The following is a 23,097-nucleotide window of genomic DNA, read 5'->3' as shown; positions in this document are numbered from 1 at the left end:
AGCCTGTACTTTGCTCTCTGCCAGCATGGCTTCTTTGCAGTTCCTAGCCACACATAGCAGCCCTCAGTCCCATTCACTTTGAATTATGACCGAGAATGAGGGCAGGTCTACGCTCATACAGCTGCAGTGATTCCACTGTGAGCATTTTAGTGATGCTGCTACTGTGCTGACAGGGTAGCTTCTCCCATTGGCATAGTTCACGTCCTTGACAGGTGTTGGGAGGAGCCTTCCATTGACATAGCACTGTCTAAACCAGGGGATAGGTCACTGTAATTGCATTGCTCCAGTGTTAGCTTTATAGGATATTTAAGTTTGTAGCATAGACCTGGCCAATGTGAGCCGTTATAGAGAAAGCAATTATACCAACCTAGCCCTCAGGGGAACAGACCTGTGAGCAAAAGACAACACTAGTGATTTATGAAGATTAAGTTTCCAGACACACTTGGCTGCCATTTTTTCTGAAACATACAGTAAAGTGTTTCTAGAAAAAGCAGGAGTTGGAACATATTTAGATTTTGGTCCAACAATTTGTGAGAAGTTTGTGTGCTTCACCTCATGAAATACAAGTCCAAAATCAAAGGGCGTTACGACTCCTGCTTTCTCTAGTATGCCGCAGAGGAAAAAAACACCCAAGTTTGTCTGGCAACTTATTCTTCATTAAGCTTCATTGTTGTCTTTTGCTCACAGTTCTGTTACGCTTGGGGTTAGCGGTTAGATTTTGAGGAGAATGTAGCTTCAACTTGTGTCTGAAATGCTGACCTTATGTTAGTGATTTTCCTTTTTCTGCCTAGATTTTTTATTTTCCTTCATCTATTCAGATTTGCAGGTGACTTTGCCTTTTTTTACTGGACAGCTTTAAGATTTATTTTTATAAAAATAGTTTATATTTAAAATCTGTCTTCATTATATTTGTTTTAAAACTTGCTATTGATGTCTAAAGATAGTCAGTAATAACTCTCTCATGTCTTCTCTCTCCGTGCTTATCTCTCTCTAGACATTTCTACTGATTAGTCTTCGCCATGGTAGCCAAAGTCTTCCTTTAGCATCTTCCAGCATAAGCTCTTCAAGCCCTTAGTGTCATGAACTGAGCCTCACAGGACCCCTGTGAGGGCACCATTGGTAAATATTCTTCCCTGTGTGTAGGTGGGGAAGACTGAGGAACAGAGCAGTGACTGCTCTGTTATGGCTGCTCTGTGTGAACGCATGACTTGTATGTGGAAAGGAAGAGGAGGCCCTAGGAGCACTGCCTACCCCTTAGCACGCCGTGGCAGGAGGCATGCTACCACAGTGCTCAGAGTGCATGGGGGGAGGGGATGTCTGGGCTCAGAGCGAAGTGGGGGGATGTGCAGAAGACCTGGCTTCCCATCCACCAGCCATTGTGGAAGTGCAGGCTGTGGGGGACACATGGTACTTGATACTACTTATGGCTCGGAGTATAAGACAGGTCTTTCAGCTGCAGCAAGTACTGCTGTTCAGCTCTCTCCCTCCTTCCATGCTGCTGTGTTACTGACAATACTCCCCTCCCATGACACGGGCTCCATTAGCTCTCTGAGCCACCAGACCAGCAAGAGCCAGAAATCCGGGGCTGGGCTGTCTGTATGTGCTGGAGAGAAAAGGGTTGAGGAAATCATCCAGAATCAGGCTCTACCCCCTCACCTTACTGCAGTGCTCTTGGCTAAGCACTGGCCTGGCAACATCCAGTGACTACAGGCCATTCCGAGCACAGCACACGGAGGATAGTGACTCTAGGGGAGTTGGGGGAGGCACGATGGTGCTAGGGAGAGATACAATCTGCTTGCAATTCCATGTGCTCCAGGGCTTCCTGCCTTGGAAGGGTTCAGGAACGTGGATGAAGGTTTGGCATATAGACCTCGGTTTCAATTTGTAGAGAAAGTTCAAAGCTTTGCTGATGTGGGATGAAGTTTACAGGTTTTGGGGGCAGACTTTGGTTTTAAAGTAAAGCTCCTTGTGTATGTGTTATGGAGCTGAGGCTGGAGGTTCAGGTCCTGGAGTGAAGGTTTGGGATTTGTGTTATGGAGCAAAGGTTTCCAGGTCAAAGGCTGAGGCTTTGTGCAGCAGAGGGCCACTTCCATGCAGGCAGAAAGGTATCCAGAAAAGTACAGGTCTAAGAAAGGAGTATAGAGCTTTAATTGCCCAGAATATTTACTTTGTGTAAAGGGAAGCCCAGGCAATGTCAGAGACCAGCACTAGGGAGAATCCTTGACTGTCCTACAGCCCCTGGATGCTGGCTATGGTGCAGCCTTCAGCCTGAGGCCTACCCAGCTACCCGGAACCTCAAAGAGAGCTTTGCCCATGCCTTGCAGGATTCTCCAGTGCTGGGAGCATTCCAGGCCATGGGCAATAGGCATCATGGACAAAAGATTCCTATGCCTGATTATTCCCAGCTTCCACAAGGCCTTTTGGGACTGCATCAGCAGAGGTGCACATTGAGGTAGATCTGGGGTCTGAGCTCAAGAACTGAACTAGTCCCCAGGACCAAACAGATGCAAGCATCCTCCCCTTGTTCCATTTGCTGATCTCAGCACTGCCAGAAGATGTCTTCCCTTCTCAACAGGGAATAGAAATGTATTCTTATACTTTTAAGGCCAGAAGGGGCTGTTATGATAATCTGGACTCAAAACATAACACAATATGGAGAATTCACCCAACCTGCTTAGGAAGGCAGGGTGGGGTGGACCCAGTGGTGGCCAAGGGGATAGGGCATTTGCCACATGTTGAAGACTTAGAGCCTGCACCCCCAACCCAGGCTGGTGAAAGTGAATGAGATTCAGGGAGGGAAGGGCAACAGAGCAAGCAGGGCAAGGCTTCAGAGAAAGAGGTAAGGGTATTTGGGTTTGAGGTAGATCTTACATTGAGGCCATAACTTTTGGATGAGCTAGAACGTACCTTTTAGTAAGACAGCCAGTCTTCATTTAAAAATGCCAAGTGATAGAAAATTCAACAAATCTCTCGGTAAATTGTTCCAGTTGTTAATTACTCTCAGAGTTAAAAATGCATGTCTCCATTTGTTTAGCTTCAGTTTCCAACCCCTGGATCTTGATATGCTTTCTGCTGGTTCAACGCTCTCTTCCCCAGGAAAGAATTCTAGACTGCAGTCACGTCGCTTCTGAGGGTATGTCTACACTTGCAGCCTAATTTGAACTAGGGCTGCAAATGTAGGCATTCCGATTGCAAATCAAGCCCGGGATTTAAATATCCCGTGCTTGATTTGCATCTTCCCGGTCAGTCGCCATTTTTGAAATTTACAAGCCCGAAGTAACTGCCCGCGTCTACACGTGGCAGTGAAACGGGCATTCGAAATAAAGCCCGAGTTCGAACTATCTGTTAAACCTCATTGCAGGAGGAATAACAGGTAGTTCAAACTAGGGCTTTATTTCGAACGCCCATTTCACTGTGACGTGTAGACGCGGGCAGTTACTTCGGGCTTGTACATTTCAAAAAATGGCGACTGGCCGGGAAGATGCAAATCAAGCACAAGATATTTAAATCCCAGGCTTGATTTGCAATTCCGAATGCCTACATTTGCAGCCCTAGTTTGAATTAAGCTGCAAGTGTAGACATACCCTGAGCCTTCTCTTGGATGAACTCAGCGGTTAGCTTCTTATGGCACTTACTGTGAGGCGGGTTTTCCAGACCCCTAATTATTTTTGCAGTACTTTTCTGAGCCCTTTGCAGCATCCTTCTCAAGGTGAATAACAGAACTGGGGCAAGTATACCAGTAATGGGCACACCAGTGCTCTATCCTGGGTTCATAAATCTACTATCAGTTCTATTTTTTTGCCCAGTGGTTTCTGTGTGAGTCTATTCCAGGTGTTCAGGTGCATCTTAGGATACAACATTGGTATAGTTATACCAGCAAACCAGATGCAGGTTATATCAGCAAGATTACGTTTTTCTGCTATAAATACATGTACACCAAGGTTCCTTGTAAGCTGCGTGGCAGCATGGTCCCCCAGCTGTTTAATCAGCCGTACCCAGCCAAGGGCTCAGGACTCTGCACATGCAGCTGCCTGACTGGGTGGGCCTGAGTAAGCAGCTGCAGTGTGTGCTGCTGCGCAGCTTAGAGGGAATCCTGATGTACGCTAGAGCTTTTGCTGCATAGGTATCATAGAAATGTAAGGGTAAAAGAAACCTCAACAGGTCAACTAATCCAGTCCCCTGCACCGAGGCAGGGCCAAATATATTTAGATCACTCCTGACAGGTGTTTGTTCAGCCTGTTCTTAAAACCTCCAGTAATGGGGATTCCATAACCTCCTTTGGAAACCTGATCCAGACCTTAAACAACCCTCATAGTTAGAAGTATCTAATGTAAATCTGCCCTGCTGCAGATTAGGATCACTACTTCTTGTCTTCCCTTCAGTGGCCATGCAGAACAATCAATCACCAGCCTCTTTGTAACAACCCTTAAAACCTTTGGAGCTGATTAGCAGGTTCTCCCTCAGCCTTAGTTTCTATGACTGAACATTCCCAATTTTTCTAACCTTTCCTCATAGATCAGTTTTCTAATGCCTGTATTATTGTTGTGCTGTGGGTTCTCTCTAATTTTTCCACATCTTTCCTAGAGCGTGGTGCCCAGAACTGGACACCGGAGGCCTCCCTAGAGCAGGACAATTACCACCTGTGTCTTAAATACGCCCTAGAATGACCTTATCAACCTAGAATAACCTTGCCACAGGCCTCCTTTTCGCTTTTGCAGATCCAGACTAACACGGCTACCCCTCGGATACTTATCACATTGTTGACTCATATTCCTTGCCTCATATTCCTGCCCCATACCCTTGTGTGCATCACCCCAAGAAACCCTCTCCTTGTATTTCTCAGCTACACACACAGATGGTGGGGCTATCTCTGTCTTGCTCTCATGCACACGGGTCTCTCCCTTTCTCCAGCCAAGGATTTTAGCTACATGTTGCATGAGGCAAAGTGACCTCCAGTGAACATGGAAATCCTGCCCCACATCCTGGTATCTCTGAGCACTACCTTCTGGATGAGCACCGCTGGCTGAGGGACCACATATAATCCACCCTGGGGGAGGAGGGATAGCAGGATGCAGTTTGAGAACCTCATCCTTCTGGAGAGAAAGGGACCACTCAGGCTTGGTTCCGCTCACAGAGTTGTAGTACTGATGGGGCATGATGCACCAGATAGTTATGGGTACTTTAAAAGAAGACAAAACTTTATTTTCCTCTTTCTCTCCCACCTTTAAAATATACCAGTCACTTTAAGAAAAAAGGGCAGCTGCTCTGTTCCTGTCCCCCTCCCCTGGCAGGGGTCAGGAAGGAGACAGGGTCAGTCTGAGCATTGTTGCCTGGCAGCCCTGGAAGGAACAGGTTTGGTGGGTGCGGAACAACCCCTGTGAATTGAGTTGCTGTCATCAGGCTGCCTCCACCTTCTATTTATTTGTATTAATCTTAAAATGATGTTGCTGCTACACCTGGAAAAAATGAACATCAGTTCCAAAAAGAGCATGTGAGAAAGCCCCTGTCCCCGAAAGGGTGGGACAGACCTAGAAGACAGGGATCCTAGTGTAGGGGGACCACTGAGTAGGGCAGGGACCCAGGGAGTACCAGACATCTAAATCAAACCCTTCCTCCCCCAACAAAGCCCTGCTGCCTGAGGAACCATATAGAAACACAGGGCATGCACAGGAGTGCAGTTTGGGATCCTTCCCTCCTGGGGAGACAGGCACTCCGGCTTGGTGGCCCAGCTCACAATGGAGGCCCCCGGCTTCAGAAAGGTTCCTATTTATATATAGAAACCTAATTGCTAGAACTGAGGCCAAGGAGAAATTTCCACTGCAGTATGTTGACAGGTGCCCTGGGATTTTTACCTGCCTCTGGAACACTTGTGGGGGAACCATCTGCTTAAATAAGCTTGGCAAGCCCAACAAAGTTGGTGTCAGTCAGTTGCAGGAAGAAGGAAGATGGCAAGAACTGGGGGTATGTCTACACTGCAGAGTTTGTTTTTTTTCAGAAAAAGGCAGTTTTTCCAAAAAAACTTCAATTACATCCACACCGCAATCACATTCTTCCAAAAGAAAATTGAAAGAATAGCGGGGTTTTTCCGGCATTGGTAAACCTCTTTCTACGAGGAAGAAGCCTTTTTGTGAAAGAGCTCTTTTGGCAAAAGGCATATGGACAGGGAAGAGGAAGTTCTTTTGGAAGAAGAGGAAAAAGCACAAGTGCTTTGGTGGCCACTCCACCCATACTAATCAAAGCTGAAATGTGAGAGAGTGTCCATTCCATGTGGACGCTATCTGTCGAAAAAGCAGATCACTTTTTCGTTGTGCTTTGGCCATGTGGACGCTCTCTTTCGGAAGCAGTTTTTTTGGAAGATGTCTTCTGGAAAATCGTCTTCCGAAAGAAGCCTGCAGTCTAGACATAGCCTGGGAAACATGCTGCCTCTGGCTTTGTGGTAGTCTCCAGGCAGCCAGCTCACAGGGGTGCACTTGGCCAGGCATCAGGACATACCATAAAGTGCCTGGCATCTCTTCTCCTCACAGCCTGATGAGTGGGAATATGTCTGGCAGAGTCCCAAGGGCTGCTACTTGGTTTCTTTGATGAAAAATTGACAGTAGAAAGTTTCACAATGGCTGGGAAATCTGCAGCCTATAGAGCACTGGATGTTGTCATACCGAAAAAACCTGGCAGGGATAGTGATTTAGCCTGGCAGCCTCCTCCCTCAGAGAGTCAGGGGGTCACATGCATGCACTGAGTTGCTGCAGCATCTCTCTGGACCCAGATGAAGATGGCAATGGCTTGGGAGGGGCCCCTCTGTTGGACAGCCCAGACCTGCTGAGACTGAGGACAGAAGGAAAGCGGCAATGCTGGTGGGTGGGGGTCTCCAGACTGGAAATCCTGGGGTGGATTGGGGCTGGTCAGCCAAAGTAGGAGGCTCAGAGATTCCAGCACTGGAATAGCAAAGGCTGCTGCAAGTTACAATTGAGCTGTATTAGCAGAGCTGTGTGGCAGGTAACCAGTCCTGGAATAGCAGGAGCTAACAGTGGGGCGACCTGTGCTAGCAGAGGGGAAAGGGCTGGGCGAGAGAGGCTTCCCTCTGCCATTTCTCTCCCACCAGGCTCCTCTCAGCCCCTATCCCTGGGAGTTCTTATATTTTAAGACTATAACTTAATAGAGATTGCTGACAGTGGTTCAGAGACAAACGTGAATAGCTGAGTGATAGGCACATACAATCTTACTCCTCATTCACACAAGCCTGCGACTTCTGACCACCCCACTCCAGCCTCGGCCATTCTGCGTAAAGACTTCAGTGAGCCAACTGGAAAACAAGGAGCCTTTCCTCCCATCCAATTCTTTGTTAAAGTCCTGAGTATATTAAAGCGCTGTGACATGGATCAGGCCCCTTCCCTCCCTCCCAGCCATGCTTGTGGGGACAGGAAGAAACCTTCCTCTTCATAGCAGTGCGAGGGGGAATCCAGCACTAGCCCCAGAGTTTCTGTATGTGTGTTCTTGGCACACGGGATGAGAGCGGGACGTCTGGGGGCTGCAGGGGCATGGGATGGTGGGCTTCTGAGAAGGAAAACTGCTTCTAGGATGTGTGTGTGGGTGGCATGGGTTTGTGTGTGGGGTGTCTGGCGCCCACCCTTAGGGACTGCAGGGAGGAGTGTTGTGTTGTGTTAATGAATGAACCACTGTACATAAAACTATTAATACCTCAAGGGTGCGGGGGGGGGGGGGCTCCAGGTTGGCTCAGCCCCCAGTTGCCTGGCTTACAGCTGTGTCTGAATGGATTATACATGAGGGTCTTGTTCTCTGTATATTTTCCCCAGTCAGGACTCTGAGGTCAGGACTGGGGGGTTTGCTGCAGGACTGTGTGTATGTGTGAATGTGTGGTGGGGGGGAGGGGAGAGGGGAAAAAGAGAGACAATCCTGCTGTGTTGCAGGGTGTTCGGGGAATAGAGAAGGGGAAGGGCTGTGGCCCTCTCTGCTCCCCACCACCCTCTCATAATGGCACAACTGTTCAGAGCATCTGCCCCTGCAGCCAGTGGTGTCCATGCCTCATTTTTGTTCTTGCTCCTCCTATCCCCATCACATGCTCACCATGAAAGCTGGGAGAGGACAGAGAAGGGGCCTAAATCCCAGCGGCCTCAATGCCACCTGGGGGAGTCCCTCCCCCCTTCTCATGCCCCCTTCCCCCACCGTCTGTCCCCAGTAGCACAACTCTCCAGGCAGGCATGGCAGCAGATGGCAGGGCAGTCCCATGCCCCTCTCTCAACTGAGTCACTGCAGATCCCAAAGTGCTGGTGAGATGCAGTCCCCAGGCCTCTCCTAGAGGAGCATGTGTAGCAGGGCTGGGGTGCTGAAGGGAGAGGGGTGGGACATCCCTCCTCCCACCAGTTATAGGGGCACGTCCTCTTCATCCTCCTCCTCCACGTCCGTGGAGCGCAGGCTCAGGTCCTCGAGGATGTCTGAGATGTTCTCAGCAGCAGGGCCAGAGAGCTCCATCTCCTCCAGCTCAGCATCAGCCGCTGAGACAGAGTGCTGCCCCTTCCCCTCCTCAGGGCCGGGTGGGGGCTGTGGGGAAGGGGGGATGGAGGGCAAGGGGCTCCCCATCCCTAAGTCTGCAGCTCCTCTCACAGGTACCACACAGCTGTCCTGCCAGCTCCACACCTGGGAAACCTGGCCGCTCTGTTCATTGCTCAGCGAGGTCCGGTTGGTGTCCCGGAAGCTGGCGAGAGGCGGGCGGAGGCGGACACCAGAGCGTGTGGAGCCCTCAATTGCCTTCTGGAGCTATCAGAAGCGGGGAAGGTCAGAGAAGAGAGGGAATTAAAGGACAGTTGATAACCCGCAGGAGAACAGTCCAGCTACTCTCCACAACGAGGGGGCAGGAGACTAGCCCCTGGAAAGAGCAGTGTTTGCATTGCCATCGTGCCTTGCCTCCCACAGCACTTGGCAAACCCCATGTGAGCTCAGTGTAGCCATTTCTGGAAGGGGCACTGGCTAAATGAATCTGGAATGGGCCACACAGCCCAGAGCCCTACTCTCATGAACAGGATCTTTAATATCCAGGTACAACAGACAAGGCCTTGGTTTGTTGAGGCCCCTTCTGGAAGACTGACATCCAGAAACACAATGTGTCCCCTGGGCCGGGAAACGGGCTAAGCCAGCACGGCCAGGATTTGAAACTAGGAGGCTGGGAAAGGTAGAGACTGCCGAACTAATGCTTCCACCCCTCAGCTGGTCCCTGCCTACAGTAGGATAACCTGACAATACACAGAATGCCCTGGGCTGACCAGGACTGCAGGGCAGAGTCTGCATGGGACCTTGACTGTTTTTACCTCCTCCAAAGCCAGAACTCCCTTCAGCTTCCCCTTACTGGTCACATAGGCATGGCTGAGGCCCAGCAAGGAGAACAAGGTGTGTGTCTGTGGGAGAAAACATAAGAGAACCTTCATTACCAGGTACATAGGGCTTGATGTCCTCACAGGCTGGGAATGAGTCTTGGTGCTCAGCCTAGGGCTGAGATTCCCACTGGGCTCAGAAGCTAAAAGGGAGGAATCCCATCTCAAATTCCTTGAGGGTTGGAGCCACCCTGATCCTGGTAAAATGAGTGGGAAATCAAATCTGACAGCGGTAAACCTCTTTCTACGAGGAAGAAACGGCGTTCTGAAAGAACTCTTTCAGAAAAAGGCATGTGTGGATGGGGAAGAGGGTTTTTTTTCCAGACAGATGCGGCCTCCTGGAAAAAGCTTGGGTGCCCTAGTGGCCACTCTGTCCATAGTAATTATGAGAGAGAGCGTACGATCAATGTGGATACTATCGTTCGAAAAAGCAGATTGCTTTTTCGATATGCTTGGCCAGTGTGGATGCTCTCTTTGGCTGTGTCCAGACTCAGGGGTTTTTTCGAAAAAAGTAGCCTTTTTTCGAAAAAACTTCCCCTGCATCCAGACTCAAGCCGCGTTCTTTCGAAATTAATTCGAAAGAACGCGGCTTTTCTTTCGATGGCGGTAAACCTCAATTTACGAGGAAGAACGCCTTCTTTCGAAAGTTCCTCTTTTGAAAGAAGGCGTTCTTCAATGTAAATAGGGCTTCTTCGAAAGAGAGCATCCAGACTCACTGGATGCTTTCTTTCGAAAAAGCAAGCCGCTTTTTCGAAATTTCTCTGTGCAGTCTAGACGCTCTCTTTCGAAAGAGCCTCTTTCGAAAGAAGCCTGCAGTCTAGACATAGCCTTTCAGAAGAAGTTTTTTGGGAAGATCTCTTCCAGAAAAGCTTCTTCTGAAAGAAGCCTGCAGTCTAGACATAGCCTCAGGGACCAATGCACAGTGGGGTAGGTCTGGCTATGCTTTGGGGCAGGGAGTGGGGATCCCAGCAGTGACACAGTCAATGACAGACCCTGCACAACCAGTGATAAATGCATGTAGATCCTTTTGCACTCTGAGGCAGGGAGTGTGAATCCCAGTGCCTGTGCTGGGATGGAGGTTCCTGGTTCCAAAGGGGCCGGAGTGTGAATCCCACTCTCACTGCTACATGTGGTTCTTGCAGTGCTCAGACTGGCCTGTGTGTGAAACCCAGTATCACTGCTGCTTTTACAAACACCTGAGGTGTGGGCAGGACTTTGCTAGGATTATGGGGCCCTAGACAGTATTATTAAATGGGTGCCCAAACAAGAAACCCCCCCATCGCTGACACACGCTGAGCTTCATATGCAGCAGATGCTGTGGCAGCCTGGGCTCACAGCCCAACAGGAAGGAATGAGGCAGCAAAGGATACGGAGCCACAGAGACCCCTGGGCCCTCTTCCTCACACGGGAGGTGTTACACCCACACATTCACCTCTATGAATACAGCTCCTGGCTAAGGAGATTGCAGCACACTGTGTGTGGGGGAGCCGATCCCTCTTACCTGCTGTCTTGGGGGGTGCCCCAGATTTCTGGGTGCCCTATGCAGCTACATATGCAGCGTCTGCCTAAGGAGAGCCCTGGGTGTGGGTGCTGCTGCGCGCCATGCCTGCGAGTGGGAATCCCAGTGGTAATGTGTGTGTATCGAGGCAGGCTGCAGAGGGAGTTCCAAAACTAAGGCAATGGCTGGTGTGGCTCTCCGAAGCTCTTTTATCAGACTAATGCAGTGTCTCTGCTCCTGTTCCAGGAGACAGAAGTCAGACTCTGTGGATGGAAGCTCATTGAGCTACTCAGACAGCGATAGAGAGCAAGCGAGATTAAAATACAAAGCCAGGCGAGTAGGAGGCAAGACCGATAGGGAGAGAGATGGGCAGAGGGAGAGGAGATGAAACGGGGGGGGGGGGAGGGGATAGCCCAGAGACAGACAAGTTGGAAAAGGATGGACTGGCTGGGAGGGAGGTCACACCCACCTTGTGCAGGGAAGTCCTCTCCACTAGCTGGAAAGGGGAGGGGTCTATGCGGCAGCTGTCGAAGCACACCTCCTTGCTCAGCTCCTCCTGCTCCCAAGCATCTATCTGACACAGGGAAGATGGGATCACACTCACAGGCCCCACACTGCTCCTGCCCCGTATGCCAATCTGCCCCAGTCTCCTGCAGCTCTTTCTTCCTCCTCCCAACACCCAACTGCCACCCCCAAAATTTCACTCCTCTGAGGTTCCTCATCCCCCCAACATGAGCTGGGGCCTCCCTTGGAGATCCTGGCTATGCTGTAGCCACATGAGATGCCACTGAATGAGGTGCCCCCAGCAGGGAGACAGACGGTTAGAAAAGTAGCCAGGAAGGTGAGGGCTTCCCCAGTCCTGTTTGGAGAGGATACGTGTTCCCTGTCCCTCATAGATAAGAGTTGGATGAGCTCTCGCTCCCTGGTCGTTTCAGGATAGGCTGCCCCATTTCCATGGGATGTGGGGATTATTTCTCTCAGAACGACCTCTCCTTGTAGCATTTGAGGAATTAAACTCCATCCCGGCCGCTGAAACTTCCCAGGGAGGAGACAGCTTCCAGGAGTGAGAGGAGAGCTCTGTTTCCACAGATGAGGGAGTGTGGAGAAGGAACCAGCCAGCTAGCCAGCCACCTCGCCTCATCCAGACTTACCTCCTCTGGCTTCATTGTGTCGATAACTTCAGCAGACTCCTGGAGACAACAGAGCACAGCCACAGTCAGTGAAAGGCTTCACAGCAGAACCCAGCAGTGCAAGGCCCCTTATTCCTACTCTCAGCTGTATCACCCACTTGCAAGCAACTAACCCTTCCCCAATCATCCCTATGCTCAGAAAGTCCCCATTATACTCAGGGTTCCCATTTTCCTGATCACCCCAGCCCCCACTGTGCATGTTCCAGATACTCAGGGTCCTACCCTCCCCTGGGTGTCATTGTCGCGAAGGGTGAATCTGGGATGTTTCTGGCCTGCACACTGGTGAAGGTCCTAGGGTAGTGTGGGGCTTTGCTTACTGTGCTCTTGACGCCTTTTGGACAGCCCCCTTGGTCTATATACTTTCTCAGATCTGAGCAGTTCACCATGAAGCCTGCCTCAGTACCTGCAGCTTGTGATCTGCTTCCTTCCCCAGACCAAGTGAAGAGCTCTGCGTAGCTTGAAAGTTTGTACCTTCCACCATGGGCAGCCAGTGAATGCCCAGCTGGGGAAGGCGAGCCGAAGCCCCACCCCTTCTGCCAGAAGCCACACCCCTTCCTCTCCAGACCATGCTCCCTTCAACAACCTTCAGCCCCCCAGCCAAGTCCTGCTCGACCCCAGCTAAGGGCTGGGGCTGCTGTGCGGGGGGGCCCCAGCCTTCCATGGCTGCCAGGGAGTCCCGTGGCACAGACTCAGCCTCTCCTGGGTGGCTGGGCATTGTAGGCAGTTTTGGTTCAATAAAAGATATTACCTCATTTCCCTGGTCTCATGCAGTACTGGCAGCACAGACAGCACGTAGCCAGCAGGCTCCTCATTTCTCCATGCATGCCATGGCCTCTGGGGAAATTGCTAATCCTTCACCAGGAGCCCGGCCTCATTCATGCATCTCCCTGTCTGACAGCACTGCCCTTGCCGTGTGGCCAACACCCTCAGAGGGGCCAGCTTCCCTTCCTGTTCCCCCCCCTCCCCTTGCTGTGCAGCTGGGCTCTCTGCCTCTAACCTGAGCAGCACTCTCCGTCTCTGGTGGCCAGTTGTAATGGCACAAAAGCTGCTGGATCAGCTGCCTCAAGCTCCAGAAATTCCTGACTGCAGGAAGAGAATGAAAAAAAGGGGAGAAAAAATGAGGACAAGTGTGAGACTAACCACAAGGCACCAGGCCTATCCCCTCACCTGAGAACCCAATGTTAGTATGAAAGGGCCTGGCCAGTAAGAACACACCGTTCCATTGCTGAGGGGTGAGAGTTGGGACAGGCAGCAATGAATCCCCCTAATACATGTAATATCCCCTAGTGCGGCAGGGGAACTAGCCTCCAGAGCGAGCCTTGGCGGGTGGCTATCCAGAGAGATTCCAGGAAGGGGCCGAAGCAGGGGGCTGTGAAAATGCTGAGGGGGTGATGACAGGAAAGCAGCGGGTGAGGAGTACGACTCACTCTGGCAGCATTTTGGTTAAAGGAGAGGGGAGATCGATGGGTGCGGCAGAGGCAGGAATGTGATTGGGCAGCGGGGGCAGAAAGGGCAGGATGGGGTCTGGAGGTGCTGTCATAGACAAAGCAGCAAATTAGTTTGTCACCAGTCTGAATGTGAGGGGTGCAGGAAAGAGAGAAGTCAAGGGCCTGGGGCTGGGAGTGGAAAGCACCATTATGGGCCCTGCTGGGAAGGGGAGGAGGGGAGTGCTGATATTGCTATGCAAAGTTAAAGCTGGTGGTGGAACAGCCAGAAATTAATGAGCAGGGGAGCTGACAGCCATGCTGGGTCCCTGGGCAAGGGGTGTGTGTTTGTGGGGAGGTTTGGGGTATGTGTGTATGTGGGGGGAGGGCCTTTGGTAGCCGCAGTCGGGAGCCCCTGTCCCTTTTAAATCACTGAGCCCTGGGGCAGCTGCCCCCTGCTGCTCCCCTAACAGTGGCTCTGCCAGTGTTGCTGGATTCCGCCAGCAGGGCTGCCAACAAGAGAGAGCAAAAGGGGCAGCAACGTGTGCAGGCCAGTACAAGTGGCCACTTCTTGCCAGCCCGTACTGGCCCATTTTCACCCCGGTGGCTACAAGAACAAGCCAGGAGCCTTTCCTCTTTCTCTCCCTCAGGGCTGGCCTCCCCTGGGCTCTCTCTGTGCAGTTCAGGAGGCCAAGTAAAAACTGCAACATGGACCAGCAAAAGTCCCTGGGATCACGGGAGAGACACAACTAGAGTCAGGCGAGCTCAGCTCATATGGTTCCAAAGGAAGACAATAGGTAACAGTACATCCACCCCTTGGACCACGCTGGCTCAGTAAAGCTGTGTGCACGAGTGGAGTGGGCAGGAGGCTATTCAGCCTCAGGAGGCGGCACAGAGTGGTAGTCTAAGCTACCAAGGATGAAAATGGAGGGTGAGGTTTCAGGACAAGAGTCTTCATGGGCAGGACAATGGGGTGGTGGCAACTTCACTGTAGGGTCTCTAGAACTGGTCAGAAGAGATGTTAGTGGGAAAGCCACTGTGACAAGTCCTACAAAGTGAAGGGGGCATTTGCTGAGCCTGATCTGCCCATGTTATCATGAGTCTATGCAAGCCTACAGAGGAAGCCATGTACTACTTTTAAAAATAAAATAGTTCCACTATTATATTATGGCATATTATGACATAATAATAACAGTTGTGCATAATATGTAACATTCCTACTGATATTACAGGACACACTATAAAACAATAAGAATAATATAAAATGAAAAAATAAAATCTGAATATTTTAAAATGAAACAAAATCATATTTTGAAAAAAAATCTGTAGTAAATTTTCTCAAAAGCAACATAATTTGCTGAAAAAAATCAGCTTTGGTAACAGTGTTTTCCAGTGACAAACTGTTTCAGTGAAATAATTCTAACCAGTATAGCCTCAGCCCCTCACACTCACACAAGAAACAGGCAGTGTTGCTTTCCCAGGACTGCCTGGGATGTGGCAGGCTGGGGCACTCTGGTGGTCATCATACCTGGGGTTTCCTGGGGCCCTGGAGTTTCTGGCACTGGCTTATGAGAAGCCACTGGACCATTGGGTTCTTCAGGGTGGCTGGGAGCAGCAGAGGGGTGCTGAGGTGACTACCAAGAGAAAAGAAATAAAACAAGAATCACCCCGACTGACTCCTTTCCTTCCCTCTCCCAGTTTCTCTCTGCTTCTCAGGGCTTGTGTGCACCCCTAGGGTTCCTGGGCTGCTGTAGTGTGTAGGAAAGACATGCCTATGCTGACAGGAGATGCTCTTTCATCAGTGTGGGTATTACAGTAATTATAGGAGAATCCCTCCTGGGCTTTTAGCGCTTTCTACACTGGGCGTTCAGCCACTGTAACTGCATCACCGCTTGGTGTGTGAATTTTCTAGATGCCTAAGTGACTGAGTTATACTAACATAAGTTCTCAGTGTGGACCAGGGCGCTCTCTCTTTCCCCTCTCCCCTTACCTCTGCCTTCTCCTCTTCATCCTCATCCTCATCCACAAAAGCAAAAGATTCGCGCTTCCAGCTGGGCACTTTGCTGTGCCCATCATAGGGTGCCTCAGCCAGCTTCTGCTGCATCTCCTTGATGATGTGCAGGCGCCGCTCCTGACCAATATACCTCTGGAGAAGAGCCTGCAGCTCCGACCGCTCCACAGAGCCCAGCAAGATCATGGTCTCTGTAGGAGAAGGTAACATGGGGAGCCAGTCGAAGGATTTGTATGAGAACAAAATTGCTGCTGAGACTCATCTCTGCCTGACGACAGGCCAGTGTTCTTAAATGTAACACCCATCCCTGCAACCACTCCACATATGCACACACCTTTACTGATCCTGTCAGTCTTCTTCCATCTGCTGCCCTCTCCTACACACTCTCCAGTGCCCCACCCTGCCAAGCTGCCCTCACAAACCCCACAACAAATGCCTATTCCATTTCCAGCTGCCAAACGCTCCTTCCAATCCTCTCATCTTAAAAATGCTCAGGCCTGAGCTTTTTCCTCCCAGACAACTGGAGGCATTATAGTCAGCTGTCTCTTTCATGACAGGGAATCCCTGTGCATCTACACAAGGCAGCACAGGCACTGATTATTAGTCTGCGAGCTCCGGAGCCAGAGAAAACAGGGGCAGTCTGTTCAGCAGCCTCAGCAAATAATTTCCTGGGTAGCATTACAACGATATCCTGTCTCTCTAGCACAATGGACAGCTGACATCCACTCCAACCAAAGCAGGAAAGTAATCATGTTCTTCATCTAAAGATCTCAAAGCACTTTATCCATGTGGATAAGGAGCATGATCACTCCCATTTTCCCTATAGAGAAACTGAGGCATGGGGAGGAGGGCTTTTTGGACAGGTCTCAGAGGGGTAGCTGTGTTAGTCTGTAACTTAAAAAAAAAATGAGTCGTCCTGTGACACCGAAGGGTGTGTCTAGACAGCAGTGCTATTTCAAGATACTTACGATAGCGTTTTCTGCGTCTTGACGGCACGTCCGTCATTTCAAAATAGCTTTCGAAATAATGGGCACACTAGATCAATGTCCCAATAAACCTCATTCCATGAGGATTAAGGGACATTTTGGAATAGCGATTTATTTCAAAATTTGTCACGGTGTAGACAATGTCAAATTACGAAATAAGCTATTTAGAAATTAACTTGAAATAAGCTATGCAATTTGTGTAGCTCAAAAGTATATATATATGAACATAAGAAAGTCCATACTGGGTCAGACCAAAGGTCCCTCTAGCCCAGTGTCCTGTTTGCCAACAGTGGCCAATGCCAGGTGCCCAAGAGGGAGTGAACACAACACGTAATCATTATGTGATCCCTCTCCTGTCATCCATTTCCAGACAAACATAAGCTAAGGACACCATTCCTACCCATCCTGGCTAATATCCATTGATGGACCTAACCTCCATGAATTTATCTAGCACTTTTTTGAACCTTGTTGAAGTCCCAGTCTTCACAACATCCTCTGGCAAGGAGTTCCGCAGGTTGACTATGCGCTGTGTGAAAAAAAAAACTTCCCTTTGTTTGTTTTAAACCTTCTACCTATTAATTTCATTTCATGACTCTTAGTTCCTATATTATAGGAACAAGTAAATAACTTTTCCTTATTCACTTTTTCTATACCAGTCATGATTTTGTAGACCTCTGTCATACTCCCCCCTTCTCTCCTCTTTTCTAAGCTGAGTCCAAGTCTTTTTAAACTCTCTTCATATGGTACCCTAATCATTTTTGTTGCCCTTTTCTGAACGGGGCTGCCGACAAAGTGCTTTGATGTCGACAGGGGGAACGTTCAGACTAGCGCGCGAGCCGACAAACAGCTGATCAGCTGTTTGTTGGCTCAGCGCAGCAGCCATGTAAATGTAAATGAAGCCGCGATCATTTAAATCACGGCTTCATTTGCCTTTGCTGATCTGTCTAATCTAAATGCCTCTGCCGACAGAGGCATGTAGTCTAGACACAGCCTTTCAGTCAAGCAGGCTTCAAAAACAGTCAGATTTCCCATACTGCTTACCTGGTGAATCCACCAGAGGCAAGGTCTTGACAGTGGTGCTCTGAAGCAGAGTCTGCAGGTCCTTATATGTACAAGTGGAGGAAATGAATTTCACATCACAGACCATGATATCCTCAACAAAGATATTGTATTTGCTGGAGGAACAAAGAAAATAAAGAGAGGGTTTAATCTGTCACTCAAATATGTCTAAGGGTACGTCTAAACTACATGCCTCTGTCGGCAGAGGCATGTAGATTTGTTTGTTCAGCAAAGGCAAATGAAGCCGCGATTTAAATGATCGCGGCTTCATTTACATTTACATGGCTGCCACGCTGAGCTGACAAACAGCTGATCAGCTGTTTGTCGGCTCGCGCGCTAGTCTGGACATTCCCCCTGTCGACATCAAAGCCCTTTGTCGGCAGCCCCGGTAAACCTCATTCCACGAGGCATAACGGGGCTGCCGACAAAGGGCTTTGATGTCGACAGGGGGAACGTCCAGACTAGCGCGCGAGCTGACAATCAGCTGATCAGCTGTTTGTCAGCTCAGCGTGGCAGCCATGTAAATGTAAATGAAGCCGCGATCATTTAAATCGCGGCTTCATTTGCCTTTGCTGATCTGTCTAATTTACATGCCTCTGCCGACAGAGGCATGTAGTCTAGACACAGCCTAAGAGAAAACCCGCTCACAGAGGAAAGTGTGCTTTATACAGCCCGATACATACTTGCATGCAGGAGTATGAGACCACACACAAACCTTTGGGCTTCCAAAAAGCAAGGTTCTGCTCCCTCCCCACATGGATGAGCATCTCCTTCTCCCCTGCCCTCCTGCTGTTTCTCAGCCTCCTCTCACTCTATTTATGTGTCTGCTACCTTCAGCTCTCACTCTTGCTCCATTTCTTTGTGGCCTGTCTATCCTCTTTGGTTTCCCATTGCCAGATCCTTTCCCTCTGTGTTTCCCTTCCTCTCCCCAATCCCCACTGGTGGTACCACACCTTATGTAATTCCAGCCCAGGTCAGGCAGGTAAGGCAGCTTCTTCACCTGGATGATACTGTCATAGAGACTGGGCTGCAAACTCTGGGCCACCATGTTGGCAAGGATGACAGCAACCATCATGGGCAGGATGTGGGAGATCTGACCCGTTAGCTCGAAGCAGATCACTGCTGTGGAGACGGTGTGGCTCACTGCTCCCGTCAGGGCTGCTGCACCTTTTCCAGTTGTGAGGGAAGAGGAAAGACCGTGTCATGTGGACCAGGGGATTCATGGAGGCAGGGTCAGAACAAAGAAAGATGTGGAGACTCACCAATGACAGCATATCCTCCAGGTAAGATTTTGTAAACAATGCCATCAAAGAGGATCCCATCAGGGAAGAGGGATGCCATGATTTCACCAACAAGACGGCCGAATGCAGCCCCTGAAAAGCATCACAAAGTGACTGGTTAATTCCCACACACCCAAAATGGCCATGCTCTTCAAGGCATGTGTTACCTCTGCTGAGAAAAGCTGTATGGGAATTTACTAGTGCTTAGGTGTTAAAACAAAAATAACATTATGACAGAGTTAAGATAGAGATTTTGTATCAGTAGTAAAAAGATAAAACCACTCCAGAGTGGATGAATTTATCCCAAAACAAAAATCAAACCCAGGAAATTGGGAATTATGTTTACACTTAAAATAAATCCAAAAGTGTGCAAATCTGAAAATGCACAATAAAGGTACTCAAATAATTCTAGCTCTGCCCTATAGTGACACCATGCAACGACCATACAATTATGATTACTGTGTGTCTATGGTATCTGACTGGATAAAACTGGGCGTAGGGAGCGGTCGTGTCATATTTTGGATGGCATCCAAACAGTGCAAAGTTAAGGGTTCTTTGGGGGTCCAAACTGTGCATGACCTTAATATGTTTGGATATTTTTAAAGTGCAAGTTTAACTGAATTTTCTGGCATTGTAATGCTTGGTTGGGGTAATTACAACATTTACTCTGAATTGCAGTAGAACCTCCAAGTTGAGAACTGCTCAGGAAGAGAGGTTGTTTGTAATTCTGAAATATTCAAAACTCTGAACTTTACATTATGGTTATTCTTCCTAAAGTTTTCAACTGAACATTGACTTCATTCAGCTTTGAAACTTTATAGTGGAGAAGGAAAATGCTGCCTCCCCCCTTTTTTTAGTAGTTTACATTTTACAATGTGCTGTCCTCTATTTGCTTTTTGTTGTTACTGTTCTTTGTAATGTTGCCATATTATGTATTTATGGTTCCAAAAAGGATTTGTGGTTGACTGTTCAATTTGTAAGTCTGGTATTTGTAACTCTGAGGTTCTACTATACTAATATGTACTCTCAACACTAATGACATTTTAACATAGCATTTTTCTGTCTTGGGGTTAAAAATCAATAATCGGTCATTAACAACTTGTCATGAGTCACTTAATAAAGTGTGACTGAGGTTGTAATATACTAGTTCTGAGTGAAAGAAGGTGCTTTCCCGTAGCTGGGGCCACAGAGAGGACAAGAGGCCAGGCCTAATGTTAGTACCAGTTAGGGGACCTTTTCTTCAGCTGAAGAGGCAGGGACCTGAGTTTTTGGAACTTAAATGTCAAGGGTCAAGTCCTGATCCCCAAGTCTGATTTATCCAGGACCTGTGTTTATTGTTTTCAACTCACAGTTCATTATGTGCAGACACTGAAGAAATTTCCAGATCTGCATTTGTGAGTTTGGGGAGAATGGGAGCGGACCAGAAAGTCAGGGGCTGGGCATCTGGACTGTTTTTGAAACTCCTCAGAGACAGCTTGTGAGAGCCATGATCCAAATTCCCACTTGGAAATCCCATTGTGTGCTTGCTCTGTCTGTCTCTTTTAATTTCTCTCTCCCACTCACTCTCTGAGATTCACTCTCTGAGACACCCAAGAGAGAGGTTAAAACTTACCCAGTACAAAAACAGGCATGAAGCCTCCACAGGGTATCGGCATTGTAATGGCAATGACAGACATCCAGAACTAGGGCAGAGGAACATGGGGCGATAGTTAGTGTGTGGTAATAGTATCTCCTGCAGCCGCACCATACCCTCCAGCTTGCCTCTGTAGGAAGAAATGTCTTTTGGGGAATCTGAGAGATTCCACAAGGAAGCCAAGTGCAGCTGGGAATAGGGAGAGGAGAAGAGAGTGGGGGGAGCTCGTGAAAACTATCAGTGCTCCCAGAGACTGCCTACTGCACAAGGCTTCCCAGTGACCGTTGTGCCGGTGGGGAAGCTAATCCACACAGGATGGATGAACATGGAGAATTACTTTTCCTTTCATCCATAGAAATAAGGAAGTTATGCTTATTTCTTAAATGGTGCAGGCCGCAATCCTCTGGCAGAGCCACAACAAAATACCATGCTGGAACTGGGAACCTCTAACCCTCTCCCTAGCTGATCTCACAATCACCTTCCTCAGGAAATAGGCCAACTTTACCCCATTCTCTGATGGCCAACATGCTTGGCTTTTATCAGAGCAAAAGGCTGAGTGGGTTCTACCATTATAGGCTCCCCAGAGAACCCTGCCAACCCATCAAGGGACTCTCTTCCTAGGGAGAGAGGGGATCTCTGCGAAATCCAAGAGCAACACCCTGGATTTCCATTAGGAGAGCTGAAAGTCAGGAAGCACTTCAAAGAATGGGGATGATGTGCTCTGAATCATGTAGTCACTGAGTTCAGGATCAGGGGCATGACAAGGCAGGGAGCCAGCATATCTAGTCACAGCCACAGCAGATGGAGATTCTGAAAGTGGAGTAGAGCCGGCAGAACAGCTCTATAGCATCTCCCCCTAGTGTAGAGCTCTGCCGGGGAGGGTAGCCAAGGCTTGAGCATCTCCGCACTCTGGCAGTTGCCGTGGGCCTTGTAGCAGCAGCCCTGTGGCTTCTGCAACACTGAGGACTGCATGGGTTCTCGTCTGGCCCCGAAATCTGGGGAGCTGCACAATAGGTGCACAACCAGCTCTGCTCTCTTTATGCTGAGCACTGCCAAACTCAACCCGCAGGCAGCTGAGTACTGGGGCCTCTGCAGTGGAGAAGCAGGCCCAGCCTTTGGACAGAAGTGTGGTCTTCTTGGTTTGGTCTGTTCCTCTTTAGCACAAATCAACAGCTAAATAGCCGGAAACAGCTGCTCTAGCAATTTGTCACAGCAGCAGTCTGAGAATCTAGAGGCAGGGTTGATTGATATTTGTCGCACTGCATAGGAATATTCAGATGAATCTAAGTTTGAGGGGTACACTGCTTGCATCACAGATCAGATGTGCACTGCACAGCTACTCCCCAGGCCCTGCCCTCTCTCACCATTCAAATAAAGAAACCCTCATTGGCATGATAAACTCCCCACAGCATTACTGAAGGAGCAGAACCTGTAAGCATCTGTTGGAAGCACATACAGTCTGCCCAGGATGGTGTATTGCATGCCCTGTGCCCACTGGCCATTATTGCCCAGTCCTGGTCTGGGGGATGCTAGCTCTCCTCCTCCTCCAGGCTTGTGCACAACTTGTTCTCATCATTATTATTCTGTACAACCTTATTCTTGCCAGCTCCTCTCTTGGGGTATGTCTACAGTAGCTTGTTAATTTGAGCTAGGTAGGCAAATCAGGCAACCGGAGTTGCAAATGAAGCCCGGGATTTAAATATCCCGGGCTTTATTTGCATGTTCCTGCCCAGCCACCATTTTTAAATCCCCCTTAGTTTGAACAAACTGCCCGCGGCTACACGTGGCAGTTTAAAGTTTAAAGGACTTAGTTCGGATTAACTGTTACACCTCATGCCACGCAGAGTAACAGTTAATCCGAACTAAGGACTTAGTTCGGATTAACTTTAAACTGCCGCGTGTAGTCGCGGGCAGTTTGTTCGAACTAAGGGGGATTTAAAAATGGCAGCCAGACGGGAAGATGCAAATAAAGCCCGGGATATTTAAATCCTGGGCTTCATTTGCAACTCCGGTTGCCTGATTTGCCTACCTAGCTTGAATGAGCTAGTGTAGACATACCCTGGGACACTGGAGTGGAAAGTTTCTTTCACTTCTAGCCTCCTCTCTAGGAAGACACACTTGCTCCTCTCTGCCTCTGCAGTTCCCACCAGACTGTGCTGAAACTCAGCCTTAGCCTGACGCCTCTCATGGTGATGGGGCATTCTGCTAGCTCTTTGCCAGGATCACAGTGCCCTAGCCTGTGTTGCTTTAGCCTGCTGAACTGAACATGTCTAACAGCTGAGCATGCGATTGCCCAGTTGAATCTTCCAGCCATGTCTCAGTACTGCAGAGAAGGACTGGAGCCTCATATATCAACAAATCGTGCTTGGGGAAATACTAGTCTCCAACCTTGCACTTAACACTCAGAGAAGGCTCCTGGGTAGGTAATTTGCTGTGGTCCAGACAGGGGACTTTCAGGAACCACAGCAAATGTAAATCACTCAGGAAGCAAAAAGATCTGACTTTAGGAAAAGTCTGAGGTTCCTGGGCCTCCCCACCAGCCAGTATACAGAGACCACTGAGGGATAGAGCCACAGTGTGGTACACCAGTAAGGAGATTCAGGGCAGTACGAAGGGCCAGTTCATCAATTCCA

At 49.2% G+C, this 23,097-nt stretch overlaps 1 protein-coding gene across 4 annotated transcripts in view; it reads right to left on the bottom strand.

The window, feature by feature from the left end:
- Positions 1–3,518: 3,518 nt before the first annotated feature.
- Positions 3,519–23,097, bottom strand: part of CLCN1 (chloride voltage-gated channel 1) — a 113,982-nt gene continuing 94,403 nt past the window's right edge. For 2 of the 4 annotated variants that reach the window (XM_075903385.1, XM_075903391.1), the window contains exons 13-23: positions 20,444–20,513; positions 18,814–18,924; positions 18,505–18,718; positions 17,534–17,667; positions 15,486–15,697; positions 15,024–15,129; positions 13,069–13,154; positions 12,033–12,071; positions 11,351–11,455; positions 9,321–9,407; positions 3,521–8,772 (exon numbers count right to left, since the gene is read on the bottom strand). In XM_075903385.1, the coding sequence (XP_075759500.1) occupies positions 8,380–8,772; positions 9,321–9,407; positions 11,351–11,455; positions 12,033–12,071; positions 13,069–13,154; positions 15,024–15,129; positions 15,486–15,697; positions 17,534–17,667; positions 18,505–18,718; positions 18,814–18,924; positions 20,444–20,513 (1,557 nt within the window). In that variant the 3' untranslated portion in view covers positions 3,521–8,379. Of the gene's footprint in view, positions 8,773–9,320; positions 9,408–11,350; positions 11,456–12,032; positions 12,072–13,068; positions 13,155–15,023; positions 15,130–15,485; positions 15,698–17,533; positions 17,668–18,504; positions 18,719–18,813; positions 18,925–20,443; positions 20,514–23,097 lie in introns of all 4 variants that reach the window. The other 2 variants (XM_075903398.1, XM_075903377.1) reach the window with 2 other exon arrangements.

Source organism: Pelodiscus sinensis, chromosome 1 (genome assembly GCF_049634645.1).
Source record: "Pelodiscus sinensis isolate JC-2024 chromosome 1, ASM4963464v1, whole genome shotgun sequence".
Classification (NCBI taxonomy): domain Eukaryota; kingdom Metazoa; phylum Chordata; order Testudines; family Trionychidae; genus Pelodiscus; species Pelodiscus sinensis.
This window is presented reverse-complemented; position numbering and strand designations above follow the sequence as displayed.